The 23367-nt window shown below is 30.5% G+C and overlaps 2 protein-coding genes across 3 annotated transcripts; both read left to right on the top strand.

Annotated features, from left to right (window-relative positions):
• Nucleotides 1-92: 92 nt before the first annotated feature.
• Nucleotides 93-1763, top strand: LOC130665087 (uncharacterized). The gene is made up of 2 exons (XM_057465356.1): nucleotides 93-205; nucleotides 722-1763. The coding sequence occupies exons 1-2, from the start codon at nucleotides 178-180 to the stop codon at nucleotides 1591-1593; spliced, it is 900 nt and encodes a 299-aa protein (XP_057321339.1). The 5' UTR covers nucleotides 93-177; the 3' UTR covers nucleotides 1594-1763.
• A 2626-nt stretch (nucleotides 1764-4389) lies between these two features.
• Nucleotides 4390-23170, top strand: LOC130665088 (uncharacterized). Of its 2 annotated transcripts, none has more exons than XM_057465358.1 (6): nucleotides 4390-4828; nucleotides 9302-9451; nucleotides 13778-13932; nucleotides 14465-14567; nucleotides 19000-19454; nucleotides 21301-23170. In XM_057465358.1, exons 1-6 carry the CDS (start codon nucleotides 4666-4668, stop codon nucleotides 21517-21519), a joined length of 1245 nt encoding a protein of 414 aa, XP_057321341.1. In that variant the 5' UTR covers nucleotides 4390-4665; the 3' UTR covers nucleotides 21520-23170. The 2 variants fall into 2 exon arrangements, with proteins under 2 accessions (XP_057321341.1, XP_057321340.1); XM_057465357.1 differs by having other exon boundaries at nucleotides 4392-4828; nucleotides 13772-13932.
• Nucleotides 23171-23367: the final 197 nt, after the last annotated feature.

The raw sequence follows: 23367 nt of genomic DNA on the forward strand, positions 1-23367 counted from the left end.
ATAAATCGTACCTTTATGGACCCAATTGTCTATATCTATACCTATATGTATACACACATATATATATATATATATATACATAAACAAGCACATTAATGTTATATATTATATGAGTATGAGAGCTTTAAAAGGACGCTTAAAAGCTTCATTCCTCGTTTAACCACCGTCAATAACGCTATGGAGTATTTGATACCCTTTCTTCTCAGTAAGTACTCACATTTAATAACTAACCAAACAATATATATAATATATATCAAAGTGGTCCGTAAAAGGGTGATATCCTAAATTTTTTCAATCACTTCTCAAGCGGTTCAAAATACAAAATTTTACTAGTGATTTCTATAGTTTTTGAATTTCCCGCCATAAAAATTCAAATTTTCAAAAAGAGAAAAGTTAGTGGTTTCGGTCCGATTTTCGATAATCGACTTTTCATCAGATCTAGACGTTTTGAGGTCCTAGGAAATTATTCTATTTTTGAGTCGACGTCCGTGTGTGGGTGGGGGGGGGGGGGGGGTAAGATAATTTTTGTCGTACGATCTTTGGAACGAATCAACCGATTTGAATTTAATTGGCGGCAATCGAAAGGGCTGATGAAAAGTTAGATCTGGATAAATTTTGAAGTTGATTGATCGAGTGTAACCTTTTGGGAAGTGATGGTAAAAAATTCAAAAATTGCCGTTTTAAGGATCACTTTATTGTATATTTTTTTGAATTATTTCAGGCGCACAGTATTCAATAAATGACCCAAATGTTTACAACATGCCTGAATACGTATTCAACTTCACTAAAAATTGGGAAAGGCACTACGACAATTCAACAATCGGCCACGGCAATATTCTGACGATACTGAAATGTCAAAATTCATCTTTTAGAAGTATAATCTGTTTTGTAGAAAATTCATGGACCCAAACGTACATTGAAGTACCTGGCGGTACTACGAAACCTTTGGAGCCAAAATTCGTACGCGAAAGCTGTGAAAAAAATTTAAATCGCGGACTGTGCGAGCCGTTTGAAATAGTGTTCGATAAAAATGGAGTGACCGAATTGGTGGCGCCCAACGATACTGACAAATCAATTTACGGATCCTGGTGGGAAATGGCCAATCAGCTCAACGTTTTGTGGATCAGCGAAATAGATCTCGGCGGGCAACTGGTTCCCACTTTTGAATCAACGATTCACGGGAAATGCAACGCGACTATTAAGGCGAGCAAAGAAAAACTGGGGATTGATTTTTTGGACAAAAATAAAAAATTTTATAGGTTCAAAATTGACATTGACGGCGGGTTCGACGGAATGAGATTCATTTACAAAAAAACACGAGATGTCAAAACCTGCACGCGGGGTAAAAAAGTTTTAATGGCGGATGCTAATTCATTTTTGATTTATTCCTTGGAGATGGCGATGATGAGAGTCGTTGTGTCCGAGTATGAATTTTCTTCCATGTTTGAAGATGAAATTTCGTTCATCCTACCGGATATGGAAACGGTTATTAATCATCACAAGATTGGGTTGACGCTTACTGAGATTCGGATCGCTGGAGATAAAATTCCACCGGTTAAAAATCCTAAATCTAATCCGTTTACCAGTGGGTGAAATCCTTGGTATTAATTGTAAAATAAAATAATAATAATAATGATATAAATAGATTTGTAATAGAGGGCGCTGTAAAATTATGTGAAAAATTTAATCGATGTACCTGTGGTAGATGAAAGAAATTTATTTGATGAATTGATTGGATAATAAATAATTTATTTTGAAGTTTTGTTGTTGTTTGGTAATTATTTGTAATTTTATTTTATTATTTTGATATTTGATACAGTGGAAAATACAAAAAAAAATAATTTTTTGGCACAAAAAAATTTTACTCTTCAATTCGCAATTAAAAATTTTATTGGGGTGAGTAAAAATTTCTTGTGCCATAAAAAAAATTTCTTGACGTAAAAAATATTTTGCATTTCGAATTAAAGACTAAAATTTTTTGGCGCGAAAAAATTTTTTGTTGCGGGGTAAGTCACAATATTTTGAGCCGAGAAATCTTTTTTTTCTGTGTATTCAAACAATAAAATGTATACATATATGTCTTGAAAATATATAAGTATATAAAAATATATAGTTAATTATTGGGTAATAAATAATATATAGGGAAGAAGGGGGGGGGGGGGTTTGTAAAAGTTTTTGTAGTCTCTAGAAAAATTGTGGGGTAAGTTGGTCATATAGTAGAGCGACGATTTAAAAAAATTGAGAGTAAATTTTTCGTGTTTAGTAAAATTGAAAAAAGAAAAATAACGCGGGAAAAAAAATTTCAAATTTTGTGGGAAAGTTGTGATGAATAAATTAAATATCTACATGCAGTTTATAGCTGATATATTTATTTTCGAAATTTAAAATAAAAATTTTTTTAATTTATTTTACCCTTCAGCTTTTTTGACTTTTTGTAAAAAAATTTGAATGAACACAAAAAAATGTTTTCTTGTCAAAATTTCAAAATCGTCGCACTGTTGGGGCTGACCAACTCACCCCATATTTTTTCTAGACAATAAACATTTTCAAAAAATTTTTTTTTTTTTTATAATAAAAGAAGTGTCTCATTTTGCCCCACTCCTTCAGAATTTTAATTGAAAAAATAAGTTTTAAAAAAAAAATGTTAAATAAACTATTTGTCAAACAATTCATACAAAAAAAAATTCCAAGAGTTGCTAATTTATAACAAAGTTATCGGACAGACTGGAGCGAGGTAAAGTTTTAGAAAAAAAATCTAAAAAACAACTCAGTTAACACAGCTAACAATTTAAACTCACTTCTATTTTAATTTCCTGTTATATTGTTTCAATATCAAACTACCAAATACTACAAGCCAAGTAATTGTTTTTTTTGTATAAAAAAATTTTTATCGCCTCCTAATTTCGTGCCATTTCTGCCAGTTAATTATTCAAATAAAAACCTGGCGAAATTCTTTTAGCAGAAATCCCGAAAGTAAAAATAAAACATCTCTGGCAAATGGCGGGGTCATAAATAAAATATGTAGTAAAATCATTATTTATATATATATTATATAAAATTCAGTATTTATATTTGAAATCGTGTAATTTTAATCATCCCGACCCACTGGTCGATAATTTGCTCTAAAAATACCCGCGAGTTCGGCTTTATATATTTTTCATACTTTTTATTCGTCTATTTATTTAAGTCTTTGATATAAAAAAAAATAATTATAATTGTCATACTTATTTTTAGTAATTTTATATCAATTTATCAGACTTTTCATCCCCAGTATTTGAATGTTTCATTATATTTATTTAAAAAATCAACAAATTTTACTCAATTTTTTTTTTTTTTGCAAATTTGACCCAAGTCTTGTTAGTAACAATTATATATATATATATATATATTTTATAACAACGTTTACACAGCAAACATATTTTTTAACGAGGAATTTTTTTTTTTTTTGAAATATTAAATATCAGCATATTTTTATCCCGTATGAAAATAACATATATGGTCAAAATATATGATAAATATCAGAAAATATATGTGGCCAAATTAACTATATTTTCTGATATATTTTTTTTCATATTAAAAAATACAATATTCATCATATACGAGTCCGTATTGTTTAGCATATATAAAATATATATGTCAATCATATACAAAAAATATATTTTTATCATATATGAAAATATATATTCTTGTCATATACGAAAACTATATTTTTATCATACATAAAAATATATATTTCTATCATTTACGAAAAATATATTCTGATCATATATAAAAACATATATTTATATTGTGTATGAAAAAAAAAGTTTGATGCGAATATATATACCCATATACAGATACATTCACCGAATAAAATATATGCTTAAATATAACAAAGAAAATATATGGTGCCATATATAATATAAATTATATGCTACCATATATTTCATTTCATATAAAAATTATATATTTTTTGAATATAAAAGGAAATATATCAATACAATATATTATAAGGTAAACGTAAATGTATATATAGCTTAATATAAAAAACATATAAATTACATATATGGAATACATATATTTACTACTGTATATAATTTTATATCATATCGGCCAAAATCTCTATATGATTTTTTATAATATACAATATAACATCATATATTTTTTTGTTGCAAACATATATGACTTTATATATTTTTACCATATATTGTTTTTTTATACGAGTATATATTTAAGCAAAAAAAAAATTTTATTATGGGAAAAAAAATAAAAGTCTGGATAATTTATTATTATTATAAACTATCGCGACTGGAAGAATAAGACGCAGAAGAAGATGAGGTTGAAGAAGAAGAAGAAGGAGGAGAAAGAAATGGAGGGGGAATAAAAAGAGGATAATGATGAGGTTGATGGTCACCCAGTTGAGTGAGATTTCCGCATAAAGAGCAAGACCTTGAACCAGGGAACAAGTTTGCGTAAATCATCAAAGGCCACTGTGCCTTTTATACCGTATTGTGTAAATACACATCGATATTCACATGAGTGTTGTCTTTGTGTGGCTGTTGTAGATGTCCCGTTGTTGTCACAGCCGTGTTTACATTACCTACGAGTGGCTGAAGATAAGTGCGCTGTGAGACACAATAATTGCTGTGTCGTTACGTCCTCGGGTTTTATGCGACCATACGAACCATGTGCCGATGGACTGCGATATCATGCTGGTGGACTATTATTTTGGTTCTCGTGGCGCCGAGTCAACACTGGTCCGTGTTCAATATGTGGCCTGGCTTTGGGCAATCGCCAGTCAAGGGGAATAAACAACAACTTTTTCCGAATCGAGAGATAGAGCCCAGAGGTAACGATATTTTATTTATCCGCCTGGGAAATTATGATAAAAAACGGGATTTCTTTTCATGGCTGAGAATAGGGACCGCGATCTGAAAAGTGGTTCAAGCTGGACACAATAATTATTTACTTTTTTTAATACTAATTATAGTTATTAAATACTGCAATGGGATTTAAATAGACAGCATGGACTATCGATCGCCGAACACCTGAGTCCGAATACTTTAAACGCCGGTATTCATAAATAGTACCGATTATAAACTTTTAATGACCCACTTACTGACACTAACAATTAACGAGATAAATAATTATTTTATTTTATTTGCTGAGCCTTTTGTTGGGACGAGATCGGCACTTATTCTCATACATTAACATTTTTAAATTGTCTTTATTTATTTTTGAAATGAACTACCGACAAATAAACCACTTGGGATTTAAAATAGTAAACAATAACAAACTTTAACATCTTTATTTTATCTTTATAAAACAAAATAATATTTTTAATTAATTAACATCTCCGCAATAATTATATTTGTCATGCGATTATTTAAATAATTAATAGAAAAATGTAAATCATCGGCGTTAAATATTATTGAGCAAAAGCGGGTCAATTGTTGGGGACTTTTTGACTAAAAAATGATTAATTAAATAAATAAAATGGTTTAATTAGCAAGTGAGATAAATAAACAAATAAATTAGTATATATTTTTTTTTTAACAAACGATTTTTAAACTCAAGTTTCCTGGTTTTATTTAAAATAAACCAAATAAACAAAATATTTTTTTAAAAATATTATAATATAATAAAATAGTTATTTTGTCTCAACATCGGGACATTTGTCGATGATATTAACCAGTTCATAAAACATCACCACCCACCCATTTGTTATTTAAAAATAAAATAACTCGAGGGCCTGAACATTGAGTCCGATAACCTCATGCCCAATAACAAAATTCCCAACCGCGCTTTTAAAAATATTATTTGATCCTTGTGACCCTCTCGTTAATTAAATAATCCGTCGATTTGAAATAATTATTTACCCAGCCCGACCAGTTGTCCTTCCACTAATAAAACTCTGTATAAATGTCACTAAAGTTTTATTGTGTCGTGCAAATAATCTGTTATTTAAATAAACAAATAATATTTATCTGTTTCCCCGCTCACAAGCTCCCTATTCCTCACATTAGTCAATTACTATTTTCCCCCACTCCATTATCTACTATACTACGCAACACCCACTCACAGTTGTTAAATTTATATAAATGTATCACTAATAATTTCTTACCAGACTCAATATTAATTGATTAATAACAAATAGAGTCCGTTTAATAGCAACAATAGCTCAACATCTCAATAAATCCAATCACGGATTGGAAATAAAACAACTGGTGATTCAATGCTACTCAATGCTATTTATTATATTATATATTACTAGCATTGTTTCAATTTTCAATATTATATCCTTTATCTCATAATATATATATATATAGATATATATGTATTTTATATACTAGCACGCCCCGTTCCCATTTTTCCACATAAATAATTAAAGTATATCGGAGTATAGTTGCTTTAACTCACGTGAATCTAAATTAACTTTGACTATTTTCCCCCTTAGGTAATTTTGTTCATCGGTGTTTGAATTATTTCTTTTGTTGCAATCGTTGTTTTTTTTATTTTATTTTTATTTTTATTTCAATCACTCCAAAATTTAGTTGCACTTTCATAAAGAAAATTACTTTTACTCGAATGAATTTTTTTTTTTGAACTCCATTAGTTTTATTTAAAAAAAAATTATAAATTTGATGTAAAAAAAAAAAATGGATATTGCATTGCAATTTATTTAGTCGAATATATACATATATATATATATATTTATATATATAGAGTATTTACATATAGATTTATTAATGTTGCACATCTGTCTATATATTTGCTTTGTATTATATTTATTGTCATATTTATACAATGTCCAATTCAATACAATGTAATTTTTATATTCATACATATATGAATTTCGTGGCAGCTTATGAAAAATATATGACGACGGTTGTAATTCCACGTTATTGGTTTCACAATTTTTTTTATATAGAAGATAATGTGTATGTATACATTAGGGAGGCCCAAAAAAACCGACTGTTTTTTTTTTAGTCTTATATGAAAATTTGTTGGTTTGATGTTTTAAGAACCCGCTCCAAAAATCAGCTGGATAAAAAATTTTTAAGGAGTCGCTCAAAAATTTGGAAAATTACAAAAATGATTGAAATTCGGATTTTTTTTTTTCTAAATTTTTTCTTTCTCGTGGCAGAAATATTTTATGTAAAATCAATACCAGGCTGAAAATTTTAGCTCAAAATATAGATTTTTAGACGTCGCTCAATAATTTTGAATATTAACTCAAAATATGTAACTAATACTTTGAATTAATTTTTGTATTTTTTTATAACTCAATTATTATCATTCCACTAAAATATAACTGTTGCATAACCGAAAATATACTGGACAGTCTTAAACAATAAAATTGGGTAAGATTTGAAAAACCAAAAAAACCTAAAAATTTAATTAAAAAAGGAAAAGTGTGCAAATAAATAATTTTTTCTATGTCTCGGGTTCTATTTTTTTTATTATGATACAAAATGATGGTGAAAAAATCGAGAAGCCTTAATATTAATATTTCAGGGTCGCTCGAAAATGTCCAAAAGACAGCACTCGGAAAGATTCGAAATTCCCGAGCGACGTTTAAGTACTCAAATTTTGGGCTTAAATTTTCAGCGTATTCATGATTTTACCACAAACTATTGCAGCCACAAGAAAGAAAAAATTTATAAATAAAAAATCTGAATTTTAATCATTTTTGTAATTTTTCAAATTCTTGACCCTTCAAAAAAATCATCAGTTTTTTTGGTTCACCCTTACATATATTGAAAAGTATTTTTTGACCCTTGATTTTTTCATTAATTTTTTTTTTTTCGTTAGTTCGTTCATAAATCCGCTAGGTGGCGGATGGAAGTAATTTTGCCCGCTAGTAGAAATGACAAAAATTAAATTATCCATTTTAACGGTAGTCAAAAAAAATTTATTGATCACTTGCCTATAGTATGAAGGCTACAAAAATAATAATTGAAAAAAAAATCAAAATTAACTAAACAAAAATAAATAAATAAAATCATCGTACAGCAAAATCATTACAGAAAAAAATCTAAAGAAATATTAAAATTTCCGATAATAACCCAGAGAGGACAGTACCACGGGCTCAGGCTTGGCCCAGACTTGGCCCAACTTTGTAGAACCTTGGGCCAGGCTTGTAAGCCAGTCTTGGCCCAGCCTTGGTAGAAGCCTGGAATGATAATCTCAGGCCAAGCCTGGTTGCCAGACCTGGCCCAGGCTTCCAGGAAACGAATAAATTTAATTAAAAAAAATTTATTATTATTAACCTCGTTAATTCATGATCATTAACGTTTTAATTATCTAAGGGAGGTAAATGATGTGAAAAAAACTCGGTGGAAATTCTGCTGGACTCTGGGCGCGAACTGCCGTCCTTCTGATTACTGGGTCCGAACGGTAGCTACTGGACGAACCTACTAAAGTTGAACTGGTACATTTATATGATCTACTTATATAAACCATAGGTATATCCAAACTTGGGTAATCCTACCTTGGCCCAAGACTGGGTTGCCATTGGACGGCCAAGGCTAGGTTACCCAGTCTTGGTCCAAGCCCGGGTAATCATTGTAACGGCCAAGGCTAGGTTACCCAGTCCTGGCCCAAGCCTGGCTTGCCATTGGATGGCCAAGGCTAGGTTACCCAGTCTTGGCCCAAACCCGGGTAATCATTGTAACGGCAAAGGCTAGGTTACCCAGTCCTGGCCCAAGCCTGGCTTGCCATTGGATGGCCAAGGCTAGGTTACCCAGTCTTGGCCCAAGCCCGGGTAATCATTGTAACAGCCAAGGCTAGGTTACCCAGTCTTGGCCCAAGCCCGGGTAATCATTGTAACGGCCAAGGCTAGGTTACCCAGTCCTGGCCCAAGCCTGGCTTGCCATTGGATGGCCAAGGCTAGGTTCCCCAGTGCTGGGCCAAGTAGGGGCCCGTTGTTCCTGGCAGCTCCTGTATGGAAAGTAACAAAAAATACCAAAATTTTGTACTATTAAATAAAAATGAACAACACCTTCATCTAAAAAAATTATCAGTATATAAAAACTATGAATACAGCCCTCTTAGGTGAATTTATTCAAAAAAGTATAAATCCCAGCTTAATAAATAATTAATAAAACTTTTTATATATTATGCTAACAAGACACGTTTCTTTACGATACGAACTTATAAAACCACCGGACCAGATATTACTGCACTATCACTAAAAACTTTTTTCATGCCTTAAATTTATTCTCCATAATAACAATACCCAGGAGCTTAAGTATTTAAGTGATATAATTAAAAAAAAACCTGTAATATTATTATATAAATTTTAATTATTAAATTACAGTTCTAAACTTTTTTCCCGTACCCGTCGAGGAAGAGTGTCGGTCTGAAGATCAACGTCGACGTGGAATATGCATGAACACATACGAGTGCCGAATTCAACAAGGAAAATCACATGGACCATGTGCTCTAGGTTTTGGTGTTTGCTGTGTCTGTAAGTTAATATATATATATATATATATATATATATATATATATATATATATATATATATATATATATATATATATATATATATATATATATATATATATATATATATATATATATTTATTATTCATACATTCGTACCACGTTTTAGTTACTCGTGAATCTTCAATAAAGTAAATAAAAAAAAAATATTTTTACCATAAAATGAAATTAAAAAAAAAAAAAAATTTTTTTATTAAAATTTAAAAATTTTATTGTCAGAAAAAAAATGCAGAGAAAATTGAATTGTTTCATAAATTCGTGAGAAGGAATTTTTCACAGATTTAACACATGTTGCTTATATATATATATATATAGATATAGATAAAAAAAAATTTGTATTGAATCACGTACATGTACAACCGGATCCCAAGTACAGTTACTTGATTGCTTACTTTTAAAGGTTTGGTGTAGATTTAATTCAACGTTCGAAAAAAAAAAAATTCAATAAATTTAAAAATAATAAATAAATCTAGGAATTGTTTTTATAAAATATTTACCGTGGACTTTGTTGCGGGATTAAATTTTTTTTTTTTTAATTAAAATAAAATATAGACACTGATTATTTATTGAGAAAGTCAATAAAGTTTATTGGCGGGTAGTTAAATATTTAAATTGTGATACTTGTTTATATGGACCGTAAATTAGCTTATTTATTTATGCTGAGACGGAAGAATTTATTATTTAGGTGATGGCTTATAATATGAGGAAATGGATAATTCCGTACGGTTTTTTGTTAAGAGGCAAGTTTGTAGGTTGCGGAGTTTTATTATATTGTATGGTGATGGGATGGGATGGGATCTTAAGAGTACGGGATTTTATTTTAACAAACGGGAAATTCTTGAGTCGCAAATCGTGAGTGAGAATTTTTTTTTATTTTAATATTGTAATTTTTTTTTATTCAGATATATACAAATATATATTGTTCATATTTTTTACGGGGTACAAAATTTATAATCAATTTTTTTTTCATGTAAAAAAAATTTGGAAATAACTCAGTCTTATCGTGTGTCCAAAAATCAATTCTCCAGCTTAAAGTCTTTACTTAAACTTCTCAACTTTTTAACGTCAGATCTAAAAAGTAACTTAAGAAACTCTATCAATTTTTTCCCCGAAAGCCCTCAATAACTCAAAAGAACGCAGCCCAAATCTCCGCCTGGCTCCTCAAGCCCAAAAACTCTTTTTTATTGTAATCAAAACACATCTCAAAAATTTTTTAACCCATTTTACCCATACTTACTCACAACCTAGACATTCCCCGCTCCAATTTCTTTTTTTTTTGTTTCAATTCCCACAATTCTGAGCCAAGTTACAACCGTTTAAATATTAATAATGACTGGGGCCAGGATTTTTGCGTTAATTTAAAAATAATTAATAATTAGTGGTGTGAACTTTTTTATATTACGAGGAAAATATTGGTCTTATTAAAAAAGTTTTCAAACAAAAGTTGTAGGAAATTTAATTTTCTAAAAAAAATGTCTCTTATTATTTTTTTTTAGGACTAATAAGAAAGCCGTAATTTCAAAAATAAGATTTTCATAATTCCAAAATTTTGAATCATTCATTATGAATCTTAATTTTTGAATTACGGCGAAAATATTGATCTCATAAAAAAATCATAAGAGACATTTTTTATAGAAAATTAAATTTCCTACAACTTTTGTTCGAAAATTTTTTTAATAAGACCAATATTTTCGCCGCAATATCAAAAATTTGAACTACTCATTTCAAATAATGACTTTCCAAAAAAATTATCATTATACTTCCAATTGGTACCTTCATCACTTAGACTAAAAAAAAAAATTTCAATTAATAATCACAGTCTTAATAATAATAATCTCGACTAATCAATGATTCTGAAAAAAAAAAAAAAAAAAAAAAAATTTATATCCTCACGTTGACATTTCATCCAGTATTAGGTTCTATAGATAACTAGTTAATACCGTTGAGGTTCATGACCGGTTTTCTACTTACCCATGAGAGTGGGGTAATAATCCCCCTCTCTCTCCCTTCTCTCAATACCCAGCATCCAGTAGCCTCTGGTATAGTCAGTATCTTTGCTGGTGATGCTTTTGGATCCATCCTGTCGACATGGGACTCCCAGCTCGACACTTGTGACATTTGTACTTACCCACTAGGGAAATTTACCGTCGAATTGTTGGGTTTAAGGGCCCAATTTAATCCCCAGCTTCTTAACTTGCATATTCTCTAATTTATTTGTTTATTTTTTTAGTCTGGTACTTAAACTTTACCTTTACCTTTGCCCTCAACTCGAATCCCAACGGTAACCCCAAGCCTGAGCCTAATTTCGACTCCGTCTCCAACCCTCGACCCTCATCCACACAAGCTTACGTTTCACCCCCTCCCCTTTGAAGCTTTGAAGCTCAGAAGTAGAATCGGTGGTCGTGAATTTTTAAAAGCTAGTTTTTTTTACCCGCGCCGTGTGCAAATATCTGCTCTGGAATGAAGAAATTATAAATGAAAAAAGAGTTTGTTAGTTGTGCCAGAGTACCATGCGGATAAATCGTGAATAGACTGAGCGGGTGAAGATGAGAAGAGAAAGAGACGAGAGAAGAGGCAAGAAAAGTTTTTTTTTAAAAATAAAATAAAAAATAGGTTTAACCACTAGGGAATTGCTTTGGAATGCATGAGGAGTTAAGGACCCACTTGCAACATTTCTCTCCGATCTGTGAATTGCCGGGTAATTTTCTATTTTTTTTTTTTTTTTCTTAACGGCCCTTGTGTAGTTTTTAATCAAAGTCTTTAAAAAAAGTTTTTTTTAGCTGGAGACTTTGTGAATTCGGTACTTGGTTTTATTGTTTTTAATTATTGATAGACGGAATTGTTGATCAAAGAAGAATATTTTATCAGGGTTCTCATTATAAAGTAGAATGTTGTTATTAACAGGTGTGAAGGAAAATTGGGTAATTTAAAAAATTGCGGGCTTTGAATTTTTTATATGAGTGACATCGGAAAATTTGGGAATTTAAAAAATTGCGGGCTTTGAATTTTTGTTTTAATTTTTTATATGAGCGACATCGTAAGATTTTTGAAATTTGAAAAATTGCGGGCTTTGAATTTTTTTTTTAATTTTTTATATGAGCGACATCGTAAGATTTTTGAAATTTGAAAAATTGCGGGCTTTGAATTTTTTATATGAGTGACATCATAAAATTTGGGAATTTAAAAAATTGCGGGCTTTGAATTTTTTATATGAGCGACATCATAAAATTTGGGAATTTAAAAAATTGCGGGCTTTGAATTTTTTTTTAATTTTTTCTATGAGCGCCATCATAAAATTTGGGAATTTAAAAAATTGCGGGCTTTGAATTTTTTTTTTAATTTTTTATATGAGCGCCATCGTAAGATTTTTAAATTTAAAAAAATTGCGGGCTTTGAATTTTTTTTATGAGTGGCATCGTAATATTTTTGAATTTTTTCTGTAAGAGAAAAAAATTTATGTAACACATAGGATATTTGTCAACGCATATATGTCATATATATTTTTTCGTCCGGGTGTGGACTAGAGGGTTCACTGCATCGTCTTGAGAATTATCGCGTACTTCAAACGCGAAGCGGAGAGGTAGTGCTCTACTGTCACAAAATTTTTTTATATTCGGGATATCGAATCTCCTGATCTGTAGGAATTATGGAAAATTTTCGAAATATAGTTCAGTGTGGCCATATCGTGGGTCAAAATTTTCCCCGCCCAGCATTACGCTCCATGCTATTTAACCTGGGAGAGGAAAATATCCCACGATCTGGCCGCACTGATACAGTTACTTAGAGATAATTATGGTTCAAAATAGGGGCAAGTAAGGGAAAATAAGACCCATTTTTTGATAAAATAGTACATTACACATCAAGGGAGGAAATTAAGGCCTTTCCCTATGGTGTGTATTCTATTTTTCATCAGATCTGCGCCTAAAAGTTAAAATTTTGATTCCGTTTGCGGGAAGAATGGCGCATGCGCAAATTTTTATCATCTGTTTTCTCGTAAAAAAAAATAACGACTTTCTTCCCTCTGAACATCAAGGCAGAAATTCAAACTTTCGGCGCAGGTCTGGTGAAAAATCGTATTCAAACCACGGAGGCAAGTAGGACACCCCGAGCCGAAGGCGGATTGGCCTTCAAGACAATTACACACGTGGGTCAGCATGTCCTGCTTTGCTCCCTAGGTGTGTAATTTACTATTTCTTAGAAATAGTCTCATTTTACCCCGCTGTTATTACTATGTATAAAAATGATAGCAATAAAGTACATAAATAATTTATGTCCCATCAAGTCACAGCGAGTTGCGGCGGCGAGGTGATCAACAATTTGACCTACGTGATAAGTCCTGGTTTTCCAAACCTTATCGATCAGCCTATGAATTGTTCAGTGGTTATAAAAAAAATTGAGTCGCAAGTCAGCCAGATGAGAATCGACTTCATCCACTTCAATATTGTAAGACATTATTATTATTATTTTTTTTATAAAATTTTAATCAAAGTTTGAATAAAAATAACACCCGAAATATTGATCGTACAAAAAATTTAAACAATACTTTTTTGTCGCAAATTTAATTCTCTATAAATTTTGTCTCATACATTTTTATCGTATCTCTCATATATATCTCACAATATGAATTTTATGTATCTAGTCCCCAAAACTGTAGCCTTGTTGTGGTTTTCGGTCTTCATATCAATTTTCTGTCTTAAATATCAAAAATATGACAAAAACACATCAGTGCAATTTTATCAGAAATTAAATTTTCTACAAAAAACTATCAGGTAACTTTGTCTATAAACTCAATAGTTTAGCCATAATTCCAAAAAATCAATTAATAAAACATCACATTTTAGTGGATTGGAAATATTTTCTATTTTTTTTTTTTTTTTTCAAACAGACAATCCAAACCCGATATGTGTATTGATCGATGTAAAAAATTCATGAAATGAGAATAAAAATAAATAAAAAAAAATTGTATTGCATCCAGGGTCAACCGAATTTACGAACTGGAGTCTGCGACGAGGACGTTATGGAGATCAGCAGCGATGTGCGGACATTCCAGCTGTGCGGTTGGAATAGCGGTCAGCATAGTAAGTATCTTTATATAACAACAATAATAATAATCATAATATGTAACTTTATATCCAATAGTCTAGTAAGATAACTACAAGGTGGTAATGGTTTGGCTAAAATTGCAGGTGAAATAATAATGAGAGCGTCTAATAGTATGAATTATTTATATATATCTATATATTTATATATGTTTATTAATGTAGCAAAATGTATGTATATATATATATATATATATATATATATAAATATATTTTTGTAGAATGCAGTTATGAAGTTTCTGTTATTTCGTTCCGATTGCAGGCGCGCTTAAGTTTTTTTTTAAATTTTTTTTTGAAGACGTGCAATACAAATAAATATGGATTCATTCTAGAATATCAAGTGAGCGAGTTGTTATTTGTTGTTTATTTTTGTAGAGAAAAGTGGAGAAAATGAGAGAAAACAGGAACTGAGAAAAAAGAATTTGAAATTTTTTTTTTATTTAATTTAACAACTGTGAGTGAGTGTTGCGTAGTATAGTAGATAATGGAGTGGGGGAAAATAGTAATTGACTAATGTGAGGAATAGGGAGCTTGTGAGCGGGGAAACAGATAAATATTATTTGTTTATTTAAATAACAGATTATTTGCACGGCACAATAAAACTTTAGTGGCATTTATACAGAGTTTTATTAGTGGAAGGACAACTGGTCGGGCTGGGTAAATAATTATTTCAAATCGACGGATTATTTAATCAACGAGAGGGTCACAAGGATCAAATAATATTTTTAAAAGCGCGGTTGGGAATTTTGTTATTGGGCATGAGGTTATCGGTCTCAATGTTCAGGCCCTCGAGTTATTTTATTTTTAAATAACAAATGGGTGGGTGGTGATGTTTTATGAACTGGTTAATATCATCGACAAATGTCCCGATGTTGAGACAAAACAACTATTTTATTATATTATAATATTTTTAAAAAAATATTTTGTTTATTTGGTTTATTTTAAATAAAACCAGGAAACTTGAGTTTAAAAATCGTTTGTTAAAAAAAAATATATACTAATTTATTTGTTTATTTATCTCACTTGCTAATTAAACCATTTTATTTATTTAATTAATCATTTTTTAGTCAAAAAGTCCCCAACAATTGACCCGCTTTTGCTCAATAATATTTAACGCCGATGATTTACATTTTTCTATTAATTATTTAAATAATCGCATGACAAATATATTTATTGCGGAGATGTTAATTAATTAAAAATATTATTTTGTTTTATAAAGATAAAATAAAGATGTTAAAGTTTGTTATTGTTTACTAATTTAAATCCCAAGTGGTTTATTTGTCGGCAGTTTATTTCAAAAATAAATAACGACAATTTAAAAATGTTAATGTATGAGAATAAGTGCCGATCTCGTCCCAACAAAAGGCTCAGCAAATAAAATAAAATAATTATTTATCTCGTTAATTGTTAGTGTCAGTAATTGGGTCATTAAAAGTTTATAATCGGTACTATTTATGAATACCGGCGTTTAAAGTATTCGGACTCAGGTGTTTGGCGATCAATAGTCCATGCTGTCTATTTAAATCCCATTGCAGTATTTAATAACAATTATCTTAAGTTATAAAAATAATATCTCATAGCGAAATTAAATTGTCTAGATGTTAATTAATACAAATTATACCTCGATAGATTTATACATCGAATAAAATTGAATAAAAAAATGTATGGATTTATTATAATGAAAATATATGAACGCCGTCTGCACGGCTAGCATCAGATATAGATAGGGTCTGACGTCATGAAAATCGATCAACAAAACACCGTAGTTACAGTATCGATTTACACGAAAATAAAGAAGCTCCAGCGAAATACTTAGCTCACAATAGTTCCTCAATTTTCCCAGATTTTTTTTTGTCCCACCCTCGACAAATAACTACTAGGGGAGAAACGCCGGCCTCTGACAGGAACTACAATAATATATACTCGTCAATTACTTTTCATTTAATATATATCAGCTCATTTCTCTACACAAGTCCATTGAAATTTAATAAATATATATCTTTATTCTCTCTCTCTTCTCTCCTACCCCCTCTCTCTCTTTCTCTATATACATATATATATATGGAGAAAAAAATTTAGGGAACTTTACTTAAATATATGAGTTTAAATTATTAAATTTAGGGGAGGGTGGGGCAGAGCGGCCCCCCTGAAATTTTGATAAAAAAAAGTTTGCGCATTTTTACCCCTACGCATGACATTTGGGGCAAAATGAAGAAGCCCAAAATTTTGAAAAAGTGATTTTTTCATATTTTTATCGTCAAATTAAAAAAAAATTATTATAATTCCACATTTCTAGCCCTACGCATAAGACCTGGGGCAAAATGGACCAGCCGAAACTTCCGAAAAAATTATTTTTTCATATTTTTCGGCCGTTTCTCTATAAAAGAGGCAAATTTGGTCACTAAAAATTTATAAAAATAAAATTTTTTTTTTAGTTGATAAATTTTTGAAATAAAGTAAAACTATAGAATTGTTTTTTTTTTTTTATTAAATAACAATTAGTAATTAAGGTAATCGAGAGTGAACGATTTATTACACCTTAAAAAATTTTTTTCGAGTAATATAAAACCAAAAATAGTTGTCAAGAGAAAGAAATACATTCTTAATGATGAAAACAATTTAAAAAAAAAAAAACGAAAAAAAAAAATTTTTTATCATTTTTGGAGGGGGGCCGCTTTGCCCCACAAAAAAAATTTTTTTTTTTCAGAATTTTGGCAAAATGTCCATAAATTTGTTCGAAATAGGACAAAAGTAAAGTGATCTGATGGTTGAAAGACACAGAAAGTAATAATTGGCTTAGGGGGGCCGCTCTGCCCCACCCTCCCCTATATGGTAAACTCAAATCGCTATTGAAATTCTGTAATTTTTACTATCATGATTGTACGATAACATTGCGGTATTTCACCGTAAAATACCGTAAATTATGGTTAAAGTGTCACAATTGCAGTAAATTACCGTAATATGTCTATTATACCGTAAATTACTGTTATCCCACTGCAAATTTACGGTAAAAATCCCATACTTTTGCCTTAAAATACCGTAGAATATCGCATTTTGCCGTGAATTGCAGTATATTAACTTACATACCGTCATTCCTCCGAATATCGTAAATTGCGGTAATTTATGAAACTTCGCGACAATTTTCAGGAATTTATAGAAATTTACGGTATTCTACAGCGAATTTTGGTAAAATTTTGGTAAATACTGTAACTTGCGGAATTTTTACCGTTTGCTTAAGCATCCCTGGTGGACCCAAATTACGGTAAATTACCGTAATTGACGGCATTTTGTCGTAATTCACGATATTTGGGAGAATTACGGCAAACTACGGTATTTTACGATAAATTACTGTATTTTGTGATAATTTACGGTAAAGTTACAGTTGATTTGCCGTAAATTTGTGGCAATCCTGCGGGATTGTAGGTAAAAGAGTGGTATTTTACCACAAATTTGCGGTAACTTTGCGGTACTTCATCGTAAAATGCCGTAAATTACGGTTGAAGTGTCGCAATTGCAGTAAATTGCCGTAATATGTCTATCATACCGTAAATTACTGTTCCCTTACTGCAAATTTACTGTAAAAATACCGTACTTTACCTAAAGCATCACATTTTAATGTTAAATACCGTAAATTACGGTATCTTAAGTTACACACCAGTGTTCCTTCGCATATCATAAATTGCGGTACCATACGAAACTTCGCGGCAATTTACTGTAATCTGCGGCATTTTTACCGTATGTTTAAGCATCCCTGGCGAATCTAAATTACGGTAAATTACCTAATTTATGGCGTTTTGCTGTAATTTATGATATTTGGGAGAATTACGGCAAACTATGGTATTTTACGATAAATACCGTATTTTTCCGGTAATTTACGGTAAAGTTACAGTTGATTCGCCGTAAATTTGCGACAATCTTGCGGGATTGTATGGTAAAAGTGCGGTGTTTCACCGTAAAAGGCCGTAAATTACGGTTAAAGTGTCGCAATTGCAGTAAATTACCGTAATACGTCTATTATACCGTAAATTACTGTTCCCTTACTGAAAATTTACCGTAAAAATACCGTAATTTACCAAAGGCATCACATTTTACTGTTAAATACTGTAATTCCGAATACCGTAAATTACAGTAATTATCGTAATTCGGATCCACCAGGGCATGATATTTTCGCGATTCGTTTTCTCCTTGAATATCAAATCTATAGAAAAGCTCCCAGCTTAGAAATCATCATATAAAAAATTATATATGAGAGTAATAATAAATATGATATAGATAAAATCGCTACCCCAAATTGATATTAAATAATTTAATAAAAAATAAATCCCATAGAATGTAATCCTCCCTCAGTATAAACCATCTATCAAAATATCAGTAGCCAATAACTCATGATGACACTTACAATAAATTACAGTGTACGTGGACGTAACCGATGGTCCGGTGACCCTAAATCTGCGATTGCCCCGCAATATTCAATCACGCATGTGGGAAATGTCCATAACCCAGTTGCCATTTGAGCAACGGGCGCCAGCTGGCTGCCTCCAGTACTTCGACGGCGCCAAGGGAACCCTGAGAACCCTCAACTATTTGCCGAACGGACGGTACCTGGCCAACCAGGACTACCTGATTTGCATCCGTCAGGAAAAGGGATCCTGCAGCATCGCGTACTTCCCCTGTACCAATGACTCATTTCGCATCGGCCCGTCAAGGTTTCGTCGGCAAACTAACGGCAGTTCCACCAATCAGCCCTCGCTGGATGACGAAGGATCTGGAACGGGACCCGTTGATGACCCTATTGTTGACGGGCTTCCATTACGTCGCTGCGTCGATCGGATTCTCATTCCTTGTGATTTCGAGGAATTCATAACGGTATATTTTAATTGATTATTATTATTATCATTCATTACTTGCTCTGACTTCTGACTCTAGCTCGGGTTCTGAAGCTTGTGCTTGTGCTTGTCCTGGTTTTGGGGCTGTTTCAATCCCTTTAGTTTAGTAATTTAGCAAAACTACTATAGCCGACGTCACCGTCACTCTCATGATGGCTATGAATTATTCAACGATTCGATCGACAACGTCAGACATTGTTTGCAACAATCGCTGACAGAGTTTATATATTGAAGCTATTGTTGATTTGACTAACGGTTTTTTTTATATTCATGATTATAATAACAATAATTACAGGGTAAATTAATTTTTCACTTAAAATAAGTCGAAGATATTTTTTTTTACGTCATAAATTCATAGGAAGAAGGGGTCGCGTGGGGTAAAATGGACCCATAATTTTTTAAAAATTAATTTTAGTTAAAAAAAACAATTTTTGATTTTTTTAAAAGGGTTTTTTAAATGTCAAATATTTTTTACACGGGTGGAAAAAAAAATATGGGGTAAAATGGGTCAACAAAATTTTAATTGGCTGTTTTGTATCTGATTACGGCCTGCAATTATGAGCAACCGATGAAAAAAAAAATAATTTTACACAAAAATAAGACTGGATTTTTTTTTTATTAACACCAAAAATTTGTAATAAACGGGGTGGGGTAAAATGGACCCATAAATTTTTTCAAATTAATTTTACTATTGGAAAAAAAATTTTGATGTTGATACGAATTTTTTGCGAGAAAATTTGGAATTTTTTAAAAGGGTTCAATTTACCCGTAGAAATTTTTTAGCCGAATTTCATTTATGAAAAAAGAGGAAGAAAATGGGCATGAAAATTTGGAGAATTTGAAATTTTTTTTAATTAGCTGACTAAAAATTGAGTCAGTTTGATGTCAAATATTTTTTAAACGGGTGGAAAAAAAAATATGGGGTAAAATGGGTCAACAAAATTTTAATTGGCTGTTTTGTATCTGATTACGGCCTGCAATTATGAGTAACCGATGAAAAAAAAAATAATTTTACACTTAAAATAAGACTGGATATTTTTTTTATTAACATCAAAAATTTGTAATAAACGGGGTGGGGTAAAATGGACCAATAAATTTTTTCAAATTAATTTTACTATTGGAAAAAAAAATCCTGATGTTGATACGAATTTTTTGCGAGAAAATTTTGAATTTTTTAAAAGGGTTCAATTTACCCGTAGAATTTTTTTAGCCGAATTTCATTTATGAGAAACGAGGAAGAAAATGGACATGAAAATTTGGAGAATTTGAAATTTTTAAAAATTACCCGACTAAAAATTGGGTCAGTTTAATGTCAAATATTTTTTAAACGGGTCGAAAAACAGTCATAGGGTAAAATGGGTCAAAATTACGGTCTATAATAATGAGAAAAATAATAATAATTATCCAATAAATTAATTTCCCACTTAAAATAAGTCGGAAATTTTTTTTTATCATCAGAACTTTACAGGAAGAGGTATGGGGTGGGGTAAAATGAACCCATACATTTTTTAAAATTAATTTTATTTTTGAAAAAAAAATTTTGGATTTTCGGGTTCAATTTGCCCGCAGATTTTTTTTACCCGAATTTCATTTCTGAGAAACCAGGGGGAAAACGGACATGACAATTTAAAATTTAAAAAAATTACCCGACTGAAAATTGGGTCAGTTTGATGTCAAATATTTTTTTACCGGTTGGAAAAAAGTCATGGGGTAAAATGGGTGAAAAAAATTTTAATTGACAGCTTGTGTCTGATGACTTTCACGGCCTGTAATTATGACCGACTGATGAAAAAAAACTATAAAGATAACAATAATAATAATTGCAGCCAGGAAACGACGGCGCGGGTATCTGCGATATGGAGCACTGCGGAACATCGCTATGTATGACGAGTGAATTTGATGCTGATGGTAATTGCCGAGTTGAAACATCAGCCACTCCATTTAACATCAGGGTGGCGTTTGGTATGGGTGATCAAAACAACACATATCCTGTTGATATGACGGGCATGTGTCTCAACTACGAACAACTTGAATGTGCTGCCTAAAATCCTAGTCTTTATTTTTTATATTTTTTTCTTTTCTTCATTATACAATATATATATACATATATATTTGTATTTCTACCCTCGTATTTCATCCCTTAAATATTTACACTATGACATTGATAAAGTGTAAATTGACATTAAGTGCTCATTACTCCAGTTATATTTGTATATATATTTAATATTAAAATAGATTGTAATTTATTTTATATTTATATTTATGTTATTATTGTATGTATATAAATATATATTGACTTATATTTATTTTTAGTCTATTAAATTTAATGATAAATACACAGAAAAAAAAATTGCTTGGCGCAAAAAATTTTTTCTTGCCAAGAAATTTTTTGTTTCATAAATTAAAGAAAAAAATTTTCTTAAGAAAAAAATTTTTGTTTGGCCTCAAAAATTTTTATTTGCACGAAGAAATTTTATGTGAATTTAAAACCAGAATTTTCTGGGGTCGAGAAAATCTTTATTGGCGTGAAAATTTTTTCTTGTGTCAAGAAAATTTTTATTTGTCCCAAGAATTAAAAACAAGAATTTTTTTGGATCGAAAAAATTCTTAGTGCAAAAAATTTTTTTTTCTTCACAGTGCAAAAATTTTGTCAAATTCAAATTTTTTTGGCGCCAAAAAATATTTTTTTCTTCACAGTGCAAAAATTTTGTCAAATTCAAATTTTTTTGGCGCCAAAAAAATTTTTTTTTCTTCACAGTGCAAAAATTTTGTCAAATTCAAATTTTTTTGGCACCAAAAAATATTTTTTTTCTGTGCACGTATTTAAGGAGGATAGCCATTGTGAGGATCGAAAAAATAGGTGATTTTTGGGAATTTTTTTGACTGGAATAATAAAGGAATTCGGGGATCGGGTTTTTTTGTTTTACAAAGTGTACATTGAAGATAATTCTCCTAAATTTTTATTAAAAAATATCATGTTGTTACAAAGTTATAAGCATTTTTGTGGAGCACCAAAAAAATTTCCCCCACCACGGTGTCATCTCTAACTCAAAAACGGATTATCAGAAACAAAAAAACCAAACGGCGTTGTAATCTGTATGCATGTGGTTATCGTTCCACATAGGGGATTTTGAAAATTTGGATTTGAAAAAAAATGGCGACATATTAAAAATTTTTTCGTTTTTTTTTCTCATTTTTTTGGATTCAAACAGCCCTAAAAAATCTTAAAAATCAAAATTTTAAAAATTCCCTACGTGCAACTTTAGCTACTGAATAGACGAATACGAAAAAAAAAAAAGTTGCGAATAGGTTCATATTTATGAAAATTACAGATGCCACCAGTACAAAAAAAGTAGTTTTGAGAAAAACGCGTTTAAAGTTTTTAGTCGATGCAACGGTCAGTTAACGTGCTGTCACAAAAATTACTATAACTTGAAAAATATTCGGAATTTTCATATAAAACTTTAGATACATATTTTTGAACATATAAACTTTGATTTAATAAAAAAAAAAAATTTTTTTTTTTAAATTTCACAGTGGCTATCCCCTTAATAATTACGCTCCCAGATATGACCTCTCAGTTTATCGATTTTCGAATAATCTTATATTCTCACTATCAATAATTTAAATCCTCAGAATAAATTAAATTTCAGGATAAAGGTTTTAAAATAAAATAAACTTTTTTTTTTTTTTTTTTCAAAGAGTCAAATAATTTTATTTACAAACCAGCTAGAGTAAGTTCGTCGTTAAACTTCAGCTCCCGTTTTCTTGTAGTACAATAGTAATAATATATATATATATATATATATATATATATATATAATCATATTTAATATTTTATCTTGTTGTTTAGTTATAATATATATTATTATTATTCGTATCATGTAATTTAT

This window comes from Microplitis mediator, chromosome 3, assembly GCF_029852145.1.
Source record: "Microplitis mediator isolate UGA2020A chromosome 3, iyMicMedi2.1, whole genome shotgun sequence".
Lineage (NCBI taxonomy): Eukaryota > Metazoa > Arthropoda > Insecta > Hymenoptera > Braconidae > Microplitis > Microplitis mediator.